The sequence below is a fragment of the Saccostrea cucullata genome, unplaced genomic scaffold (assembly GCF_032062105.1).
Source record: "Saccostrea cucullata isolate Sc308-1 unplaced genomic scaffold, CSIRO_AGI_Scuc_v1 ctg649, whole genome shotgun sequence".
NCBI lineage: Eukaryota > Metazoa > Mollusca > Bivalvia > Ostreida > Ostreidae > Saccostrea > Saccostrea cuccullata.
This window is the reverse complement of record NW_026919021.1, coordinates 73600-98395: the sequence shown is the minus strand read 5'-3', so window position 1 is coordinate 98395 and position 24796 is coordinate 73600. Positions and strand designations below refer to the sequence as shown.

The following is a 24796-nucleotide window of genomic DNA, read 5'->3' as shown; positions in this document are numbered from 1 at the left end:
TACTTGATATATTTGAACAATCTGAGATAATGCACTTAACTTGCAATCAATGGGAAAGAACCTCGTCTTATAAATATTCCTTTGAAAAAATTTCAGTTAATTTTATGCACCTTAATGAAAGAAGTTGCCAATTGCCTATCATGCGCAATAGAATAAGAATGCAACCACTTCTCAATGAAGTCAAACATGCACAGATCAAGGCCTCATTCACTTACAGAATGCATTAGCAAATAATTGCAAAATCTCATCAATGAAAGAAAAGCTCCAGCAAATTACACGGTATTTCCTCCAACTAAACGCTCCGACACACCCCCTTACGTAAAACGTTTAAAAGATGTACACTAATCAGACATTGATTTCACGTTTTATGAGTCTAGGTTTCTTTTTTGTGATAGAAGATAAATGTTTATATTACACAATACCCTGTGCTCCACATATATTTACCATACAATTAATTACAGGGCGAGTCAAAAGATTCTGACACTCTGACAGACAATTACAGACACCATTTAAGGACACATGGAAATTGGATTCTGATGAAACATTACAGAAGATATAAGAAACAACTTTGCTGTGAAAGCAATGAATGTTTATACACTTTTAGCACCTTTTGTTGTGTACATAAAATCACGTTCTTACGTACTTGTTCACAATAGAAGTTGCAGAGAAATATGCAAACACTTAAAAGCTGCACAAAAACAAATGCAGGATTTTTTTCAAGGTTCATAGCAAATGATGGCATTTTGTTAGACTGAGTTTATTGATGTTTGTTTTCAAACACAGTTTATCATTTGATTTTTTTATCAATTTTTATGTACTCCAGATTTGAATAATTTGTTTATAACCTTTTCTTTGCATTTCTTACATTCTCTCTCACACACATGCATGCATACAGATAAAATTAAAAGAAAAACAGTCAGAAAGACGGGAAATGCAAGTTCCAACATGAAAATTAACTTTATCAGAAACATTTGATTTTTTATGTTCTCCAAAATTAGGAATCACTCTAAATATTGAAAGAAAACAATGATGCAAGTAATTTCTCTGCATGAATGTAAATTTTATTTTAAATTTTCAAAGTGAAAGTGAAAGTTGGAACAATAATGTAATACTATAATAAAGTAATGAGAAATATATATATAATGTTATAATTTTTGTTTTCAAATTACATGTATGTGTTGAAAAAATTTAAATGTAACATTTTCCTAACGTTTACCAATTTCAAAGTCAAATTTCTCTCTCCATCAGAATTTCTTTCTTCATGGTACCCCTTATCCCAACATTTTTCTTTCAACCACAAAATGTCTATGAAAAATCCAGTTAAAAGCTCCACTTGCAATAACTTGGGTCCCCCACTTGTTAGAATGATTAGCACCTGTTTCAGCCCTTAAACTTCACCAATACCTCCACATTCTCCTAGCAGAGAATGCCAAACCCCATTGATTATCCTGCTTAAAACAAAACTATTTTTTGCAATATTCAAATAAATGGTGTCAATTAGCTTAACTTGTGTGCAAACTTTCATCCATCTTTTCTACACAATTTCATCCATTTCTGGGTTTTTGGAACCCTTTGCTGTCCCTGATGATTCTTAACTTCTAAAACATGACTTTCAAATGTCAGTTTAGAAATGTTTTTTCAAGGTTTCACCTTAATTGCATAGAAATACTTAGGAATAATGTTTGTTCAAGTGAAATTCTGAAGATTCCAATTGCTTTCAAGTATAATGGCACAAATATATTGTTCATTTGTTTAAGCAAAAAAATCAAATGAAATAAAATAACACTGCAGTAGATAAGCATCCCAACTTTGTAAAAGATAAATAACAAAAAAATAAGAATTGTAGGAAATGGGAATTTAATAAATTTGAAATAAATCCTACAGATAATTCAGAGGTAGAAAATTTGATCTAATAAATCATTTACTCATTAGAGAAGTATATACAACTTTTTTCCCTCAAGTTCAAAAACCTGATCAAACAATATGGTACTGAATTTAGTTAATCTCACACAACAAAATATTAAATGTCTCAGGAACCAAATACCGAAAATGATTTTTGAAGACTGCTGGAGCAGAATTTTATTCTTATTTTTGACCAAATCTTTCTACAAACAATCATAATACAATTTCAAATGACTAATTGCTTCTTGTGGCCATTTTGTTTTTCAGTTATATGGCAATTTTCTTAATTTGTTGTGTCTAATCAAGCATTTGAACTCACACATGTACGACTAAGATTGCTAATACAAATTATCACATTTTTCATATACAAAGCATTTTTAACAAGGCAATTTAACAACAAATTCAATTCGTAATAAAAAAGTCAGAAAACTTTCTCTCACACATCTTTTCAAGATACACCTTTTGTAAATACTATATATGATATATAGCTTAGAATAGCAGAGTCTGGCAACAAATGCATGCATGGAGGCTTAGAGTATTTTGGGACATTTTTCAATGCACTGGATATGCAAAGGATTAAAAAATAAACTGGTTTAATAAAAACCATTGAGAAAATGGAATACAAAATAATCTATGTTCGAGAAACAGTTTAATCACATGATAACTCAATTTAATAGAAGGCTGTTCTTAGACTAGCTATCACTTCGCATAATGAGCAAATAGCTTTATGGAGAAGTAAAGCTATTTCCTCACTTGAAGTTTTACTGAGTATCTGGGAGATTTGTATAGACTTCTCCTTTCACTGCCTTATGTTACCAGACTCGGACAATTTGACAGCAGTGTTACAGCAGCAGAGAATAAATGGTTCTGCAATACTGGAACTCATTTCATCTTAATGAAAATAGATCTAACAATGATTAACAAATCACAACAATTAATAAAAATGGCCATCAATCTAACCTCAAATCATTCATACACTTAATATATCACAAATGTAATAATAAAAAATATTTCCATTTCTCCAACAAATGAACCATAAACATCAAACAGCCATACCATATTATACATATAATACATAATGCATCAATCATCAATGAAAATTTAAAATCTTAATTAATAAACAACAGTGCAATTAACAGTCACAATATCTATTTCTTGATTATGGAATATGCATGAAGTTTTAACATAATTTATCTACTGGTACATGTATCTGAATATAAAAGTTAATTTTTAGTCATTTTTTCTGCAAAATGATTAAATTATATGATTTTTACAACCAAAACATGAATTTAGCAAAATTTTCTAGCTATCAAGCAAGACAATTTCAAAGTATAAAAAGGCTTTCACTTCTGCATTTAATTAAATCAAAATCAACTGTTTCATAGGCTTAAAAAATGGAATTTTTCTTGATGGAACAGTTCGTATTCACATGAACACTCTGTGCAACCACCCAACAAAGATGGCTGCTCATACTCAGAATCATGGTCATAACAATGTTTTGATCTAATGGCACATTGCACCATTATCTGACACCAGAAACCCACAAAATCACCAGGATTAGGGAAAAAAATGTCAGCAAAAAAGTTCCATCACTTTCCCTTCCTGGGGCTGAATTAGAAAAATCATAGCCAGAGCCAGTACAGTTATAAGGATCCTCTGGAATATGACCAGAGGGACACTTGCATAGGTATGACCCTATTGTGTTCTCACAGATAGTTTGACCATTGCAGTGGTGACCATACTTTCCTCCTTTTGTTAGGCATTCATCAACATCTGAAATAAGAAAAAAAATATATAAGTAATTGTGTAAGCCTATTAACTGCAACCAAATTTAAGGAGCACATGAACTTGAAATATAACTTGGTGTTGTTAGTCTTAAATCAGATGATAAAACTCTGTCAACTCATGTATTTCTATTTTTCCCATTTGTTTTTTTAATTCTCCTGTAAGATTTGGGGGTATCTGTCTGTCTGTCTAGCTGTCTGACTGTCTGTTTGTGCACAAGAACTTTAACCGTCCCAATAACATTTAACTAGTTGAAGGTCTGGCTTTCATGTGTCACGTGTTCATTCCATGTCACAAGATCTTTCTTTGAGTACCAAAATATATGACCTATTGACCTTGAACTTTGAGTTTGACCCACTTTTACAGAAAATAATCAAAATTTAAGCCTGGCCATGTCTTTTAAACAGTTGGTGATATGGCTTTTATACTTCACAAGTGTATTCATTATGACAGGACCTTTCTTTGGATATAAATATTTTTGACCATTTTACCTTGGCCTTAAAAATTGACCCCTTTCTAAAAAGTGTAACCTTGGCAATGACTCTTGAAAATTTTTTACTAGGACTCTCATATGTCTTATTTCAGGATCTACCTTTGGATACCAACAATTTTGACAATCAACCTTAGCAATATACTGTAGATTCCTAAATATACGCGTGGAATTAATTATCGCGTAATTTCGCGAGAAGCACCACACGCGAAATTAAATTATTCGCCTTTTTTTTATGGTGCTGAAATCTATGTTAAAACACTTGATCAACTGTCCATTCGCAGATTCTTATTCTTGCGATTTGCTGTTGAAGAGCCCATTCTCCATAAAAAGTACTCGCAAAAAATAAGGAATCTACAGTAACTCTTGAACAGTTGAGCTAGAGCTTTTATGTTTGACATGTGTATTTCTTATAACAATGCCTTCCCCTGGATACCAACAAATCTGACCTTTTGACCTTGACATTGGAGTTTGACCCACTTTTAAAAAAAATCTTTAACTTTGATATTATTTTTGAACTATTGGTGCTTAGGCTCTCAATTTCCACATGTATTTTTATTGAGACAAGTCCTTTCTTTGGATAATATTTATGATCTCTTGACCTAAGAGTTTGACTTCCATTTGAGAAACTTTAACCTTTGCCATAAGCTGCCACATTTGGCCATCAATGTTTTACAAACGCATCTTGTTTTTGGTGGGAGGGGGAGTTCAAAAGTAAAACATTGGAAACAAATATAAAACCATTGGAAATATTTTTATAACGTATTTACTTCCCATATATCTGCAATAATAAATTATTTTTTTATAGAAGTTGCTTTTCAAGGTCACACATTACCAGAAAGTAAACTGGCTTAAATTAAAATGTCTCTGCAAGCGCATGTACAATTTCAAAAATTATCTTAATATCTCCAAAAACTCAGCACTGTGCCTGTGTTAATACACAAAAAGAATGAGCATTAACACATTTTTATCTAAACCCTTTTGAATTATAACTCTGCACACAATTTTTTTGCTGGAGATAATATATGGACGACTTTCATCTCCCAACAGAATTAAATCAGTTTATCTCCTAAACCACCTTTCAGACTGGTCTTACTCCTATATCCTTTTCTCCTTGAAATAACTGCTACCAGTGGGTCTGAAATTAGTAGCGATAATTTCCCTATTAAAACTCAATGGGGCAAGTTTCATTCTTCTAGTGGTTTGGGAATATTCTCATTGACAGTGAAACCATGGTGAGAAAGAGATACCTATCTGTGGTAATGTAATAAATTTGATTGCTTATCCAACCCGAGGTGAATGGTTTGCAGTGGGAACCACTGCCTTTCCAAACTTCAATGCCCATTTAGAACTTGTTCACTTAAAAAAACATCTTGCAAAACTAGATTACACAATTATATTAATCCCATCCCAAACCATTCCTATTCCTTTGGCATTTTTGTACATGCTACATTCAAACAGAAGAGTTTCAATGGCCATATAGTATACCCTCCTATAGATAATTAAAGGATAATAATGGGGAAAAGGATTGAATTGGAAGTCAATCAAAACATTACATCAGCAATTTTGATTCTATAAATACATCTTCCTTTTTTTTAAACAAGGTTATTCTCAGTGTGGTTAAAAACCAATCTAAAAATTCTACATCTTGGATGTATATCAAAGACAGAAGAAATCCAGTGATTTTGGCAATCATCTTATTCTTAGAAACAGGCTGACCCACATTTTACCCATTTGGCATGCATTGTAGGGAGGTGAGGCTGCTACAAAAGTGTGAAAAACTTAGTGAAGGAAATTTATTGTTGTAATTTAATAAAAAATGCTATATCTTTCTGGCAGACAGTTCTAAATATCCTACTGGGTGTCTGTACTGAATATTGTTACTTAATATCATACACAGTGAAAGGTCAGACTTGGATTGATAGGAAGTGGTGTGCAACATATTTTACATGGTAGAGTGCATAGACATCATAAAATAGTACAGCTTTCAATTTCCTTATTATTATCTCAAGTCAGATTCACATTAAAATTTTCTGAACCTTAAAGCTAAGTTCATGAATTTAATCAAAATAATAAGGGTATTTGTGTAGACTGCAACACCTCTTGTTTCATCTACTTTTATTATTAATTTATTCATTTTCATCAATTCCTACATTTTTTTTTTTTTAAAATGTAATGTAACAGTTGAAACCATATTTTCAAATTTTGACTTCTTGTATATGGAACACTTCTTTAAATATTACTTTAATAAAATTGCTGAGTATGTTGGGTTTCGAAATTTACCTTTGCAATGGACACCGTCTCCACGGTAACCTGGTAAACACTGACAGGCAAACCTGGTTGACAAGTTAATGCAGGATGCATTTGAGTGGCAATTGTTTCCAAGACCACAGAAATCTGTACCTATTGGAATAGAACCAAACCGAATTAGAAATATTACGTTCACATTAATTCATGTAAAAATGCTGATTATCTGCAAATAAATATGATTTACCAACAATGTACCAAGAGATACACAAATCATTTGCACTACAAATGTATAGAAAAATGTTTCTCCTGTTAGAGATTGTATATGCTATCAGTGCATTGGTGAGCATAATTTGATTTCTCTGCGAGTAATCTAGTGCAAACCATCTTCATCTTAAATACCTTTCTTTTTGATGTTTAAAAGCTAGTACTTTGAAATTCAAAGAAAAATATTTGAAAAATATCGTTTTGTAGTTGATGATTTTTTTGAATATGGATGCTCTATCTAGCTACAAATGGACAACGATTGCATAATAAGCCCTCGATATTCCCCCAAAAGTATTGATCCCCATTTCTATGGACTTCTTCTTAGCAGACATGAGTCACGTTTCCTTGACACAGTCTGCCCTCACTCTGTGTAACATGACACATTTCTCTTCCTTTTGGTGTGGACTACAGACAGTCTTACATCAGTTTATTGGTCCCACGAGGAACCGAGATGTTAAGTATCATGCTAGCTGATATAGATTCCATCACATAGACATGCAAAATGTTCATTGGGGTGAAGGGGATCAGAGAAAGCACAAAGATACAAAGTACTCCTGAAAATAAAACTTTCTGCAGTGTTTTTTGGGAGAAAAATGTTTATTTGTAAATTTTAATTATAGTTTTTACCTTTTAATTCTTAAAATTTTTCATTTTTATTAACTGGAAGGAAAGGACAAAATGGACTTTCAATTTATGTTTGATTAAAATTAATACTTTTTTCTAACAGAAAATCATTTAATTAACAAATAATAATACTAATGTCACTGTGTTAAAATTTTTTGCTTTATTGCCAAAACCTTCATTATATCAAAGTGCAGGATCATTCTATGTGAACTGTATAATATGATACAAATACTAACAAAGCCCATGGCTCTGAGGATTATTCTTGGTTTTCATTCCATGTCAGAATTTATCACCAAACAAATTCAATTGACTGAAAAGCTGTAAATCCAATACAGATTACCCATCTCCAATAGTTATTAGAATTTGATGAACTCTGACTGACTTTTTCATCCATGGAGCAAAAAAGTTCACATGCTCCTGAGAAAAATCTTCAAAGGAAATGCATTAACACCCCAACTATCTGATAATCTCTCAACCTTTTAGACAGCTAGAATCTTCACGGTGTCAGTAAATCACTTTTGCGAAGCAAGTTTGTCTAAATTCTGATGGACAATAATAAAATCTAGCAAACCACCAAAGGATCTATTAACTATGGCAATATTGCCCTGCAAAGTGTCAAATCAAATTCCTTCCAGTTCTAGATGGTGAGTCATTTTCAGCATTAGGGACCAAAGAGAATAATGGGGATTTCAAAAGAGACTAAGAGTCTAGACTATGACATAACCAAACCTCTCAAAATGCACACAGAAACTGCAGATACAGTCACACTCTATGCATAATGGTGAGGAAATTGAATCAAAATTTGATGACTAACTACAAAAAGATACAAAGCTTTGAGGAAAGAAGGGTAGATTTTTTGATAAAATGACTATGTCAAAGAATGGTCTATGTTTATCAAATCTGACAGGAATTGCAAATTTTGCTAGAGAAAATGAATAAATAAGCAGTTGTGACTAATGCAAGAATACTGGATTGCAACTGCCTGAGAAATTCAAATTGCATGTTTCATATTCAGTCTACCAATATATTACTTGATATAAAGCAAAGACTCAGCATAGAAAATGTCTTCCAGTAAAGTACTTGAAGATATCTAAGAATGTCTCAATGTCAACTCAATGGTACATTGCATACTGGACTTTTCTTCAACAGACCCCCATCCCTCCCACCCACCCCTTTTTTTTTTTAAAAAAAAAGGTTTATAGCCTGAAGAGAACATATTAAAAAAAAGGTTTATAGCCTGAAGAGAATATACTAAAAAAAAGGTTTATAGTCTGAAGAGAACAAATTTAAGGCCTATCCCCTTTCCAGCCATATACCCTCTGAATGGTTATTTTTAGATCCCCATCACTTGGACTTACCCTCACACACTGGGCAGCACTCCCCCTCAATGTGTAGTCTTTTCTCTTCCGGACAATTTAAATTGGGACAACTGACCTCTGGGTCCATCCTCTCACACTCCATATTGCCATCCTAAATAAGAAGGAAAATTTTTTTTAAAGAAGAGCGAAAGTTCATGACATTTAAACTTATGAATCTTTTTTTTATCTCCAAACACACAAGAGTCAAGGAGGAAGTTATAAAGAAGAGGACTATAATATGTATGAATGAAAAATGATTAAAATGTTCATCGTTCATAAATTAATGTAAACATTGTGAGCAGAAAATACATGTAATAAATTGGTTAAATAGCTGGCTTAATTGTTTTGTCTCTCCAATAAAATAAATAGATTTAAGACATATATTCATCTAATAATGCATGATGGCATGGCTTGATATAAACTGAGATTTCTATTTATGATTCTTATAACAGATACTAGTATGTTTAAATCTTTTACCAAAATACAGAAATTCAAATAAAAGATATAACTGAATCACAAAACAAAGAAAGCCCAGAATAACGGGCCCTTAACCCTCTTTAAGGAGGTTTTGGCTTGTATTACATAATTCTTCACTCAGAGTACACATATAAAAGCATTCCTTCCACAAATGTGTATGTCACTGTGCCACATGGTCTTTTGAATCTGAAAGTAGCTCTTTGTATCAACAAAGCACATATCACCATGTTCCTCCTTATTGTTAGAAAATTTAGAATCGAGGAATTTCTTTTTATTTCACTTGGAAAAAGAGGAAATCCATCTTTGATTGAAGAGCTATAATCTGTTTATCTATACATTGAGATACAAGGTACTCTTACAATATCAATGATTTAGGTTTGAAGGAACAGAGAGGAAATTCTTTAAATATCATAATTTATGTTTTTTCAGCTTGTTGTTTTCACCACACAAAGCTAACTTCACTTTCATATTCTTTTACTTACATAAGAACGAAAAGCAAAGATGTGTTTATTTTCATATACAACACCTGGCTTTCTTTATTATCACATAAGTATATGTAAAAAGTAATTCCCCTTTTAATATCACTTCACAGGCAATTTTCTAATTAGAAAAGAAGATATACTAGAGATGAAAATTATCAAACGACTTCAACATCTTTCACAAAAGGTGTCCAGAACAGCTGTTTGTTTCCAACAGGTTTCCTTTTCCCTGGATAAAATATTTCCATGTTTCTTCATAAATTTCAAAATTTTATTAATTAATAATTACGTCATAATGGAACTGGAGATCAAAAGATGATAATTAATTTTTCAAATCTTCAAAACCACATAAAAAATATAAGAAAGCACAGGAAATGTATTCTGATTAGATTGTTTCCTTTGAATTTTTATTTTTATTACAGTATTTACGTAAATACATTCAAACATATCTAAAATACTGTAACAACCAATTAGCTGGATATTTACCATCTAGTATTACTCTATGACGTCTTGCCCTCACTTTTCATTCATAATCCTGAGTACGTCCGAATAATTCTTTAAATTTAACAGTTACCTTAGATATAGGGTATAATTTCTGTTTGCAAAGTTGAGAAACTATAACATAATGTCTACAGACAACAAAAACTTACATTATAGGAAAAGGTGACAGGTATACACTTCATATACATAGATATATGGTACTAAAAACTTACAGGCAATAAAAATTTACATGTACAGGTATCAAACAGTTACAGTACATTAAAGGTTAAAAACACTTATATTACAAGTACAAGCAACACAGCCTTACATTACATTCTGTGACATGCATAACATCTACAGGTGAAATACATTACATATATAGGTGACATGCATACATGTACAGGTGACATACATTACATCTACAGGTGACATACATTACATGTACAGGTGTATAACATGTACAGGTGACACACATTACATGTACAGGTGTATAACATGTACAGGTGTATAACATCTACTGGTGACATACATTACATCTAGGGGTGACATACATTACATCTACAGGTGCATAACATGTACAGATGACATACAAACATGTACAGGTGACATACAAATGTGTACAGGTGTATAACATGTACAGGTGACATACATTACATCTACAGGTGACATACATTACATCTACAGGTGCATAACATGTACAGGTGACATACATTACATGTACAGGTGTATAACATGTACAGGTGACATACACTACATGTACAGGTGACATACATTACATCTACAGGTGACATACATTACATCTACAGGTGACATACATTACATCTACAGGTGACATACATTACATCTACAAGTGTATAACATGTACAGGTGACATACATTACATCTACAGGTGACATACATTACATCTACAGGTGTATAACATGTACAGGTGACATACATTACATCTACAGGTGACATACATACATGTACAGGTGACATACATTTTATCTTCAGGTGTATAACATGTACAGGTGACATACATTAAATCTACAGGTGTATTACATGTACAGGTGACATACATTACATTACATGTACAGGTAACACAGACTTACATCATATGTACAGATTAAACACATTTTCATCACATGCACAAGATAACTATACTTACATTACATGTGCAGGTGACACAGACTTTCGGACTGACACTCTCTCCATGATGGTAATATTTCCCATTAAAGTAACAGTTGGCTGCAAAAAGTAAATACATCAATTCAAATTGTACCTATTAAATTTATTTCTGACAAAAAGTAGCAAAATATCTGTCTGTAATTTGCTTTCCTTTCAACCAATAACCATAATCAAGTCTTAAAAGAGCTAAACATATAAAGAAACAAGGCTAATGTGTCTAGACTCTTTATTGACCTATTTGAAACCTTTTATTAATATTTTTCCAATTTTAAGGTATTTCTGCAAATGTACTGCTAAATGCACTGTTATATTTGTTGCACATTGACAGACTTGGCAGCGTGATTCGTCTGTACAGGTGCGTCGTGTATAGGGCTATGAATGGAACACACAATAGATAAGCGTCTAGTGACGTCAGACCGATCACAGCTGCAGCTCGCCCGCCTCCCTTACCTACGTGTTGTAGCAATATACCTTACTGCTAGTTATGATTATACACTTTACTATTATACATACCACCTTGTTGAGTTAGGAGCTGATGAAGGAATTTTTTAATAAAAAGATTTGGCAATAGAAAAATTAACGGATTTTATGTTTAAAGAGGGTTGATTGGCCTAGTACTAGTATTATAATTCAAGCTTGCAAAGAATATTCTAAGCCTTCTTTGTACTATTTCTACAGCTGCACTGGATTTTGTCATTAACTTGCACTTATCTTCTCTGTTTTTCCAATTTCTTTTAGTGTATTTAAAATCAGCTCTTCCCATAAAATCGATTCTTAAGCAACCCATGAATAATTTGAATTCAGAAAATATATCTTGCTTGGTGATATTTTGTTATTCGCAGCTATACATCTTATTTTTTGACAGAATATAGCAGCTTTTCTCTCAAGAAATAAATTATTCACCAAAACATGATTTTATGGCCATTATTATTGTACAAAACACCATTACTCTTCACCCACAATTCAAAATCATTTCCTGCCTTTTCACTCCTTTCACTGTGCTTTTTTTACAAGTGCTCCCCAGAAAGAACAAAAGATACTGGAATTATACATTACGACCTCTCCTTCATAACATCGACATAAAATGTAATTTTACTGACAGCTAAAACTGTTGTAAACTGAAAATATATGAATCCTCCGAATGCCCATCATTTTCCCTCTATATATTACACAACTGTGGGTGGTAAAGGTAGGTATATAATGATGAAAACCTATTGGGAAGGTTAAAATCTATGTGAACACACTCAAATTTTAGTATGGCTGCTCCAAGAGCAGATGTCAAAAACTCGATAAGGACGTGCAAGAAAAGTCGTAAACTTTATACGAAGCATAAAATATATTTGATAAATTATATCATTTTTTTTCCTCAAAAGTTTGTACCATTATGTAATAATCTGAATAGTAAAGAATATTTTTGATGTATGTATACTTTGCAAAATCATCCTAAATATGATGCATGTTTTCCGCTTATATTTTTCATTAATAACATTTCATATCATGAGGAACAGTGCATGAGCATTGCATAAAATATTTTTCCTAAAGTCCTTAATATAAATTCTCTATTTTTATCATTTTTTTCCTCATTCTTTGAATAAAAAGCTGCCAGGATTTGTCACTCTTCGCTGAACAAGAAACGATAATAAAATGGTGTTTATATTCGGAAGATAACAAAATGAAACTTCAGAGTAATTTATTTTGACACACTTCATATCCTAGAGACTAAAAATGCCTTCCTTGATTCAATTTTTCCTTAATTCCCTCAACATGTCCTGTTTGAAGAGATCTTTGAAAAGCTGCTCATCAAAAACAGGGAACAAAGATTTTTAATCTCCCACAGTTCCAGGATGGTCATAAAATCCTTACTCTTGTAAAAAATCAAAGCTTGGGAATTCATATTTGTCATTTTTCACTCAATTTAAAAAGATTATGTTCGCTTTGTACACCCATATAATCAAATCAGAATTTATCAATAGTACAACAGCAAAAATTCTTAAGTGTAACTTAATATGTTACAAGATTGTTTCTCCCTTTATACATGGTAAGGAACTCTGAGGACACTTGTACTTACTCATACATAGAGGGCAGCACTGTCCCTCTCTGTACACGGGGTGATCACAGAGGGCAGGGGGGCAATCTAGCTTCCTGCATTGTACAGTCCCATTCTGAAATATAAAATCAGATGTGCATTTACATGTAAATGTACAAGAAACCTGTCTTATAAATCTGACATGCACTTGGAGACAAATTTTGTTTCGGAATAGACAGGGTGTCGGATTGCATAGTTTTTAAAAACAAGGTAAATACTAAAATGGGAAAGAAATTTAACGTCGGAATTCACAGTGTGTCGGATTATTCAGGTGTCAGATTAGACAGTTTTCACTGTATAAACATAGCAGCACAAGATACAAATTGCCAAAAGAAGCATACAAAATAATGCTTTAATGTTGTATTGTGCATTCTCTGAAAAGCAAAAACTAAGATGAACTAAATTGACCCCATTCTTGTCATATAAGTTTTTTTTTGGAATCATTGATGACTCAAAAGTTTTCATTCAGTCTATAAATATGACTGGAAAATAAAACCAGGATTTTTTTTTAAAGGACAAAAAGGTTCCAATGGAAGGTAAAAACAAATTCTAAGCAGAGGAACTGTCTGAAGAATCTAAATGAAGCTTATTGACTTCATTTTTCCTGATGTAATTTAGTGCAAATCTATTTCTTGATGCATTCTGGAATTTAAATATATACTCTCAAAATTACTACAATTTTTTTTTTATATTTCCAGATGTAAAACAATTTTTTTTTCAATACATTTACACTAAGCAGGCAAAAAAACTAGCACTTTTATTTTTCTGGCCCCAATTCAACAGGTGTCAAAGAGGTGATTTTCGAACAAAATACATAATATCTCTAAACACACAGAAATTTGCCAAAACATCATTTGTTTACATTTCTTTTATCGGTCAGCGAACCAAGGCTCTGTCCAATACAGAAATCTTTTACCAACTTTTTCAGATCAAAGTATTTCCATCCCTGAACCATTACACCATTGTAGAAAGAGAAAAGGGGCATGTTCATTTTGGAAAAGAGAGTAATACAGAATCTGAATGGGATCATTGAACTAAATCTATGATTAAATGCGTATCAGCTTCTACAAATAACATCTTAAATACTTGAAGTGTGAGCAAGATTTATGAAGAATAGTAAACCATTCAGTACAAAAATAAAACCTTTTCACCTTTTCTACAACCCTTTTATTCCAGCTTTCAGTCTTAAAGTGTCTCTTCAAACTTTTTCTAAAGTCCTTGATTGAACTCACTTGACAGTGAAATAGCCTTTATTGAGTTCATCAACAGTAACAGAATATAAATTGAGCTCATCTTACAGTACAGAGCAAACATTACCACCTTTTCTGCAATGCCTTATTGAGCTCAACTAACAGTCACAGAGCCTTTCTTGAGCTCACCTTCTAGTCATATAACCTTGAGAATGCCGTAGTCACAGAACCTATACTGAGCTCACCTTACAGTCATAGAACCCTGAGAATGCCTTAGTCACAAAACCTTTACTGAGCTCACCTTACAGTCATAGAACCTATATTGAGCTCAACTTACAGTCACAGAACCTTAACTGAGCTCACTTTACAGTCACAGAACCTTTATTGAGCTCACCTTACAGTCACAGAACCTTTATTGAGCTCACCTTACAGTCAAAAAACCTTTTATTGAGCTCACCTTACAGTCACAGAACCTTTATTGAGCTCACCTTACAGTCACAGAACCTTTAATGAGCTCACCTTACAGTCACAGAACCTTTAATGAGCTCACCTTACAGTCACAGAACCTATAATGAGCTCACCTTACAGTCACAGAACCTTTAATGAGCTCACCTTACAGTCACAGAGCGTACACTGGTCGGGGTGCCACACCTCTCCCTCCTTTTTTGATGTCCCGTTGTAGCGACAGCCTTTGTGACATTCACACTGCTCTAGTTCTTTGATCCTTTTCTCTGCTCTCTGGAGCTAAAAACAGTGAGATATCTTTTGTCAGGAAGTGAAATAAAATGTAATGTAACTGTAATCCACTTGTAATATATAAATTTTAAATATATTATTAAGATGACTTTTATGAAATTGGAAAGAAGTTTGTACATCAACAACACAAGACAAAAGCTGAAAATCTGCGGTATACTATATATAGTGGTAACCACAATTTGCAACATAAATGTATTGATGCATGAAAATGACCACTTTCCATTGGGAAAGCAGATCATAAAAATGCATTTTATTTTAAAAATAAAAGCACTGTAAATGATATTTTTTTTCCATTTTCAGCATAAGGTAGAGATTTTGCCTGTTACACAAATGTTACACAAGTTAATTTTTCTCCAAATATTGTTATGCACTGTACATCAAACTTTACTAATATGAATTAATAAATTTACTTTTCTTTTAGAATTGAAAACATACATTTACAGTATGATAAAATCATATTTGAAAATGTATATATGATATAATGCAAAGAAAACACATTCATAAATATAGAAGAAACCAAATAACCAAGGATTAAGGAGACCAATAATGACTGGAGCTCTTTTGAAGATGGAGGTAATATTCTCCTTCCAAATTAGAGAGGTTATTATGGTTCAAACTGAACAAAACCCATTGTTGAATGTATAAACAACAGGGACATGCAGGCAAGGGGATTTGTTCACCTCAACCCTACCTTTAATAAAAGATTTTGGTTTAAGGAATACATTAATTTAACCTGTTCTTCTAATGCCTGATACTGTGAACATGTTGGACAATCTGAAAAAAAGAAATAAAATGGATGAACCATCTAAAATTAAGTATCAAACTTTACACAATTTTCTTGTTTAGAAATTAACATATGTGAAGTTTTTGTTCAATAAAATAGGTGATTTACAAATATCATAATTAATATATATTTTGAGGACAAATGCTTAAAGTGGGAATTGGGCAATGCTCTAACTTTTTAATTTACAAACCTGTTTCTTGAACTGGGCATTGTAAAACATATCCGTGAGCTTGTGTGACAATTTGTACATCTTGTAATCCCCCCTGCAAAACAGAACAGAGTCTTCTAAAACATATGAAAGTAAATGAAACCTTGTTATTTTAAACTCAATGGGGCACAGGAAAAATCTAAAGGTATCCAAGGGTTGGAGAAATTTAGGGCTAAATTGGGGTTAGGACTTGCAAATGACTGTGACATTATCCATTGTATCTGAGATAGTTGATGCTTAAGATACCAAAGTTCAACTAATCTGTGTTAGGACATTCTAAAATCTACCAACTGAAGAATGTGAATTCCATTGCATATGATTAATTTTTTTTTACAAATACAGATTATTTTTGAATATCATGCAATTTTTAAAAAATATATGACATTTATTAAAAAAGATTTTGCTATAATGTATCACCATAGAATATAAGGGATAATTACAGTGTAGCATATACAAAAAGGAAAAACTTAAAGTCTTTTTGAAATTTATACACTTATTTCTCTTAAACTAATATTATAAATGATCAGAACAACCTTTAGAAACTGTTACAAAATGCATACATATATCATAATGGTAAGTTTTATTGTAACAAAAATAGGACTAACATTGACGAGCCTTCACTATTTTGAGAATAAGCAATGGCTTTATAACAATTACGGATATGTTTCTGATTTGGGCACAACACCACTTGCTCAAAATCCTCCTTGAGCATAGAAAAAAATGTTCTCCTCAATGAGATACAAAAATAGGGGAAAGCAGCTAACAATCAATAATTATGAACAAAACACCCTGGAAAGTTTTTTTTTCCCTAATTCCATCAATTGTTAATGGTTTCTAGAAAACGCAATGTCTGCTCTTAGTACAACCTTAAACTAAGCCCTAAGGCAGTAAACAACATATTTTAAAAGATCTCCTGCATATCTTGCTTGTCTTAAGATGTATCACCCGAGCGGGTTAAAAAATAGATTGTTTTATGTCGAAGACAATTTGAAATATTGCCACTGCTTGGCAAATAAATGTGATTCTGAATGAAGAGCGAGAGCGTTTTGGAAGTTTATGTATTTTTTTCCAGACAGATATTTGCATCATGTTTTAGGGTGATCCCGACAATCTTCCTTCACACTTCACAAATCTTGAACACTTAACAGTGAAGAATTCAAATCATCATCATCTACCATACTCTCCATAAATTAATCTAAAAAACCTAGCACTTTTTACATCGAAATGTGGTGAACTTAGTTTATTTTCGAGAGAGAAAAAAAGACCACCTGACAAATTCGAAAATAAGACTTGGAGGTTTCAAGCATTTCTTTCTCTATTTAAATGTCTTCATTGTTCATGAGAAAAAATTCAGACAACCATACTAGCTAATCTTTTTCCAGTAAATGTATCCATGTTATAAGCTAGCTTAAACCAAAATTATTTGGTATACCCTTCCCTGATCTCTTCTCAAGGCCAATTCCTATTCCTATAGTAGTCTGTACTTGCATTGATACTCAGCAATATCTATAACTTATGAGTTAATTACATTAATTAGATACAGCAATATGAAACCATGAACCATTGACCAACTACACATGTTTCCTATTGTCATTCCTTCTATATTTTCTCTGTGCTTTGATAAAAACATAACAGTTTTCACATGAATCTGCTTTGTTTTGTTTGCTTTGGTGACTGTATCCTACATATTGGCTACTGCATTTATTTCTGTGAATGAAGTTCTTCTCATAGAAAAATCTCATGTCAAGATTTTATTAAAAAAGAAAATAGATGTTTGATTATCTTGCCAAAGAATTTTTTTATAATAAGGTTATTTTACTTACCCTGAATAATGCATGTTGTCTGCTTTGCTGACCCACAAATAACTGAATATCTGACGACGGTGGAACACGATCCACAATTTGTATATCATGTTCGTAAACTTTCAAACAGTCCACAAATATGGTCACATGATTGGTTGTCACGGTGACAGCCAGTTTGTGCCACTTATTGTCAGCTAGGCTGTATGGGAATGTTAAAACATAATGGTGTTGGTCATGTCTGTAGTGCACACGAATTTCATCTTGTTGGCCACTACTTTCAATCTCAAAAAACCTGTAAATAATGAAAATCTCTTTTTATGCAAAAAAATCAGAACAATCACATAGCATTATTTCAAATATTTAAACAATGATTAAAAAATATTGGTTAGTGTTTGGTATTTGAAAGAAATGCAAGTAACCCTGTCTGAAGTCATCCACTTTTAAAAATACAAGCTTAGGACAAAACCCTTCGTCAATGAAAGGTGCATGGGATTTGATAATTTTTAGATCAAATTGCAAGTTAACCTCCTTCTGAAGTCACATTGAAAAAAGAAATGCAAGTCACAACCCTTAACAACGAATGGATGGTTTTGTAGATTTTTAAGCATTAAAATTATTTTAAATGCATTCAAGTTTTTTAAATACCTGGGGGGGGGGGAAGTTTAATGTTCCGTTATTTTTTTTCTTAATAAGACATTTATTAACAGATAAATGAGTATCGATATGTTTCATCATTAACATCCTCTTATTATCAGAAATTAAAAGTAAAGATAAGGGTGTGGTAGACCACAAAACCATTTTTTGCTGACTTGTAGAATTTATGGCACTGTAACACTGTAATGTGACAGCTGTGCTATTTTACTGTTGTACATTTTTTTTTTTTTTTGCACTTGAAGAGCCTGTCGTGTGCCAGCAATTATGGTACACAAAACAGCAGGGAACCCCTTGTCAAATTTCATCCCATTCACCATCACCGTCTGAAAAAAAGCAAAGGACCAACCAGAAAGTCAGTCTTGAAAGCCACACCACCAATCAAAACTGCACCGTGAAACTGGCTTACATGTTTTCTGAATGGAGATCCTTCAAAAGGCAGAGAAGCTTAGCTTTTATAATTTGATTCAGAGTGGAAAATGTCTACAACTCCGGAAGTGCTTTGGTGGCAAAGTTGAACCATTAACAGCCGAATTAAAAAATGGTAAATGACCTTGGTTCCTCTCTCAAGAAGCAACTAAAGCACAGAATGCGACTTTTCATAGACTTTTATTTTATCATATTGTTCGTTCAGAACTTAAAGCAAATCATGAATTTTCTTGTTAAATCTTTTTAATACATGAAAACACCTCCCTTCATTTTGATTTGTTGATTAAAGATTTCAACTTTAAATAAATGACTAAACCTGCAAACTTGAAGAGAAGAATAATTGTCTTGAACCATCCTTCCATTACTTTATGTCAAAGAAGCAAATAGGGAAAAAAAATAAAGCAGCTGATGTTGCAGATATGTAGGAATTTGCTTGTTTAAATGCTTTATCAAAGGTACGAATTTGTTTCTTTGGCTGTATTCCTGTTTATTTGATTAGAATGATTAAGTTGACTTGGCAGAGACACAAATCTCATTGAATACCCCTCGCACACCTCCAGTCTGCTTTAACAATCACCGATATTCAGTTTGGCTAGGAAAAGTATCAATTGCCAGGAAAAACAATCAAGTCAGATAAAATCACGCCTCCGAACACCCTGACCGCAGGTTGATCACAGTGTCGGCGCAGTTCCGTTCCAAAAGCTATATATATAGGAGTTCTTATCGTTATACAAGATTAGCAATTAGAAAACATATAAGATGGAAAAAATGCTTTACAAGTCTGGCTCCCCATCAAATGGAAGGCACACCTTTACCTGACCTGAAAGTTAGAACAGACAAAGAGATATGACCTGTTCTGTATCTTTTTTTCGCCATAAAAATTGTGAGTTCTTCTTTAAAAAAGATTGTGCTCTTTGTCTTCCATAAATTTTACAGCAACTAGTGTTAAAATAACCTATAAATAAGAACAGGGAATAAAAAGAAAGAAAAAAATCCGCCAGTTTTTATCTTTCAAGCTCACCCACAGAGTTGTCCAGTGATTAAATTTTATTTTGGTGTCGAGAAAAAGCGAAAGGCAAGCCTATTTTTATGCTTAAGCCACATTTTTGGGGCAATGGAAATTAACACAGGTGACCTTGACGGTTGATAATCCAGTCATATGTTTGGAGGCCGGGCCATCCTTAAAAAATTTATTTTTTGGAAGTGCTCTGTTTTTTTTTTAGATGTCCTTAATTACTGGAACACACATCAAACAGGAAAATTAAAGCAAAACTCTTTTAGCTATTCCACATCAGTTCTTTTTAGGCAAACTGTTTCTGAGGAAAATAACTGACTCCACACTACTCTTGTTTCGGGATTGACATTTAGAAAATATAGTTTATTAATTAGCTGCAAATGTCATCCCAAGTGGAATTTTAAATTTCAAATTCATACTTGTATCTGTAAGGTGGAAATTGCAAATTTTTTTTCATTTTTTACTGTAAAATTTATTTACAACCTTCTTCTCTTTTGTAGATCACAAAGACGTTTTAATAGTGCTTTTTCCGAGACGTAAAAAAAAATATCAGGATAAAAACAAAAATGAACGTAAAAAAAAAGAAGATTTTTGTAAAAAAAATCCAGTCCATTTTAAAACCATTTTGAACACACAAAGACATAACTATTCCAAGTACATCTCTGTTTTAAATTTAAATTTCACTGAAGAAATTGCCAATTCTTCATTTAAAAAAAACCCATTTAAAATGTTTATTTTAAATTTCAAATTTATTGAAGAAAGTGCAATTTTTGAAATTTTTTTTTCCAAAGAAATCATGTTGTACAGGCAAAAAGAACAAAAACATTTTTCCATTTGAAAACCATTTCAATCTAATCAAAAACTTCAAGAAGAACCTCTGAAATTTGAAAAAAAAAATTGAGATGAGCATGAAAAACTCAACGTCACATAATCTCTTGATTTATATCAGTACAGTGTACCACGAATCCAAGACTATTAAAAGACAAAAACCTATCATTAAATTTATCACACAAAACGCCACAGAAACAGTAGATCTCCTACTAAGCTGTCTGACATAAATTAACCTCCTATACAAGAAACCCCCAACTCTCAATTAGTGACTCTACCAGAGTGGGAATATACATCTATAATCTAACAGACAAGGCGAAGGGGTCCCTCGGCTTCAATGTTGATCAGAAGAAAGATAGTTGTACTCAACTCCTTCAAAGTAATACTAGAAAAGATTATTATTATTAAAAGACCAACTTGAAGGAGGTTGAACTGCTATGGGGCAATGCCTGAACAAATTTTGAAAAAAAATCTGTTAATTGCTTTTCCTCTTTTAATTTTTATGCTTATAAAGTGCATGTTTAACTTAATTTGATCAAAAATGTGATAACAATGAATGATTTAATCAATAACTACATGTATCTCAAGCATGTCTAGCACACCCCCCCCCCCAATTAATTTTTTTTAGTTAGAATTTACACATACCTGTAAATATCTGAAGAAAAAGCTAAAATGCTACCAGAGTTTCCGATTTCTTGCTTCATGGTTGCTAGAAAAGTTAATTCACTACTGTCTTTAAAAATCCTTAAAGCTTTCCTCAACAAGTAATCTGAAACTGCTACGTTCCTACTGGAATCTGAAAATAGAGAAGAATTATGTCAATAATACATCATTTTAACAGGTGTAACATTCTTATAAGTTTAATTAATGATATAGCAATTAATTTCATATCCAGTACATGCATTCAACAGTCTAGAAATCTTCATGTCATATTTTTGAACATTATAATTTATGTTGATCTTTTATTTCCATATAATATGTATTTTGAATTCTTTACTAGAATGCAGTCTTTGATTATGTCGCCCCATAGTCCTACAAACTGCATCCCTTTACAAATGTTCATGTGTCCAACCTTCAAATACTTCAAATATATTAATTTTATCTGACTTCTAATGTAAATGACTTCTAAAGTGAAACTTATTTTTTTTCCCCTTTTGTCCTCAGCAATGGCTAAACCAATATCTAATTGACTGAAAATCATTTATACCTCATATACAAGACTTATACTAGAAATTTGATCCCCCTGCCCACCCTCCTTGCATATTTACAGTGTAGGTATGGATATCATTCCACCGTTTCCTGCACCCTCTCCCCCCCTAAACTTGCTTAATCAGCCAATATGTAGATAATAATGGGCTGTTATCTTTAGCACTATTTTTGGACCCTTCTCAATACAACACTGGCTGCTCACAGGAGCAGGGGATTGGGGAATCTGCTCCTTGAACATAAATGCCTTATCTCTTCTCTACATACTTCATCATGCCCCAACATTAATTTTACACAAAATAAAATTTGATATCAATTTTGATAAGCCAAAATAAAAGAATATCTCTCAGAGATATTTTGATTATCAAAGAAAAAATATCATGAATTGAATTTTGTGCCTACTTGTATATTAAAGTTCACATGACTTTGATAAAGGTTGAAGTCTATTATAAATCAGAACTTTAACACACAGGATATAAATTATATATTTGTATTAAATCAAGAAGAAAATATAGAAAAAAATATGACTTCAATTCAGGGGAAATAACTCCCTCTAGGAAAAATAATAAGTACGAAAGGGTGTAAATGGGTAAATATTTTCCTGATAAACCTCCTACACTATGGCGGTACACATCAAGAGGGACACCATTTTGACAATGAAGAGCTTGCTGTAATATAAACTGTGTTAGCTCCAATACTTCTTATTTCGTGTTGCAGCTGAGGGACCTTCTACATGATATATATGATGGGACAGAACAGAATACCAGGAATAAAGGTTATGGTAGGGTTGATGGTTCATTCCGGCTTTGATCTGACAAGAAACAGAGATGGAACTGCTTAACCTGCGGAGGTCTCTGTGATAAATGCCGAAAAAATAAAGAGTACGTGTTATCAAATGTTACGTCAATGGGGCAAAAATCATAGAGCCATGGCAAAAGAACTTGTCTACCACTTCAACCAACCCTACCCCTTTCAGTATATAATTTTTTTTATTTCTTCTAGAACTAAGAAGTAGTGTCACTGTGTAATCGTGCTGTTTGTTAAAAATATTCTTCCTCATAAAGAAAGACTACCAGAGGTATAAATAGAAAAAACCCAATATCTTAACTTCTCTATCTTTCCATCTACTGAGCTCTTTCTCTCTTTCACTTCTCTCTCTCTCTCTCTCATTCTATCCTCTCCATTCTTTCTCTCAATTATCAGAATATCTGAAGACTGCTTTGGACACTAAGCGTAACTGACCTGAACTGCAACCACCTAGCACTGAGACAAACAACTCAAGGTTCCAAAAACAAATTTGATACAAGCAACCCGGGACAGGAATATCAAAGGTAATGTCAGAATCACTGAAGATAATGAGCAGATAATTTGTGAATATTAGGAAACAACAAGGCCCCCTTTCTATAAGAGTCTTCCCTGTGGTTCGACACCTGCAGTGTGTTTATAATGCTGCAATGCTTTCCTTTCTGCTGGCAATACCTTTTGGGTGTCAACCAAATGCTCTAATTAAGGCAAAAACCACAAAAATGCATAACCAAGGAAACTAGCCCTTCCTAGAGAGATCTGGTATCCAATGTACATCTCTGGAAGTTGTTTACTTTATAGAGACGAATTCTCAGATCTTGTTATTATGAGCATCAATAAAGTCATTCATGAAAGCTTATCATGAGATAAAGATAAATGTGATACTATATATAAAACAATTTACATGTATATGTACACAATTAGCAACTAGAGCAACTTCATAGAAGATGCAACATTTTTTTTTGCGGGGGAGGGGGGGGGGGGGGGTTAATATAAAATATTTAATAAAGTCTCATTGTCATTTAACGTATATCATTTAAAAAGGTAAAGATCTAAAGACATTTAAAAGATGAAAAAACAAGAGGCCCATGGGCCACATCGCTCACCTGAGCACTGTGGCTAGGAAAAAGTAGAAATTGGTTTATTATTGAAAAGTTTAAATCCAAAAGTAGTCCCATGACCAATCTTGGCTTTGCTATTCTTGAGAAGAAGATTTTTAAAGAATTTTCCTATATAATTCTATGTAAAACTTTGGTTGGCCATTTTGGCCATGCCCTACCCCTGGGGGTCATGATTTGAACAAACTTTAATCTACACTACCGTAGGATGTTTCCATATAAGTTTCATCCTTCCTGGCACAGTGGTTCTTGAAAAGAAATTTTTAAAGAATTTTCCTATATATTTCTATGTAAAATTTTGGTCGGCCATTGTGGCCCCGCCCTACCCCCGGGGGTCATGATTTGAACAAACTTGAATCTACACTACCTGAGGATGCTTCCATGTAAGTTTCATCTTTCCTGGCACAGTGGTTCTTGAGAAGAAGATTTTAAAAGAATTTTCCTATATATTTCTATGTAAAATTTTGGTCGGCCATTGTGGCCCCGCCCTACCCCCGGGGGTCATGATTTGAACAAACTTGAATCTACACTACCTGAGGATGCTTCCATGTAAGTTTCATCTTTCCTGGCACAGTGGTTCTTGAGAAGAAGATTTTAAAAGAATTTTCCTATATATTTCTATGTAAAACTTTGGTACCTTACC

General features: G+C 32.8%; 1 protein-coding gene across 3 annotated transcripts in view; it reads right to left on the bottom strand.

Moving 5' to 3' along the window:
• Positions 1–1842: 1842 nt before the first annotated feature.
• The window catches only part of LOC134277550 (protein kinase C-binding protein NELL2-like), a 40590-nt gene continuing 17636 nt past the window's right edge, over positions 1843–24796 (bottom strand). For all 3 annotated transcript variants that reach the window (XM_062759887.1, XM_062759881.1, XM_062759890.1), the window contains 10 exons: positions 21671–21821; positions 18124–18394; positions 16283–16355; positions 16042–16082; positions 15165–15296; positions 13345–13438; positions 11257–11336; positions 8674–8785; positions 6461–6580; positions 1843–3675 (listed from right to left, as the gene is read on the bottom strand). In XM_062759887.1, the coding sequence (XP_062615871.1) occupies positions 3425–3675; positions 6461–6580; positions 8674–8785; positions 11257–11336; positions 13345–13438; positions 15165–15296; positions 16042–16082; positions 16283–16355; positions 18124–18394; positions 21671–21821 (1325 nt within the window). In that variant the 3' untranslated portion in view covers positions 1843–3424. The remainder of the gene's footprint in view (positions 3676–6460; positions 6581–8673; positions 8786–11256; positions 11337–13344; positions 13439–15164; positions 15297–16041; positions 16083–16282; positions 16356–18123; positions 18395–21670; positions 21822–24796) is intronic.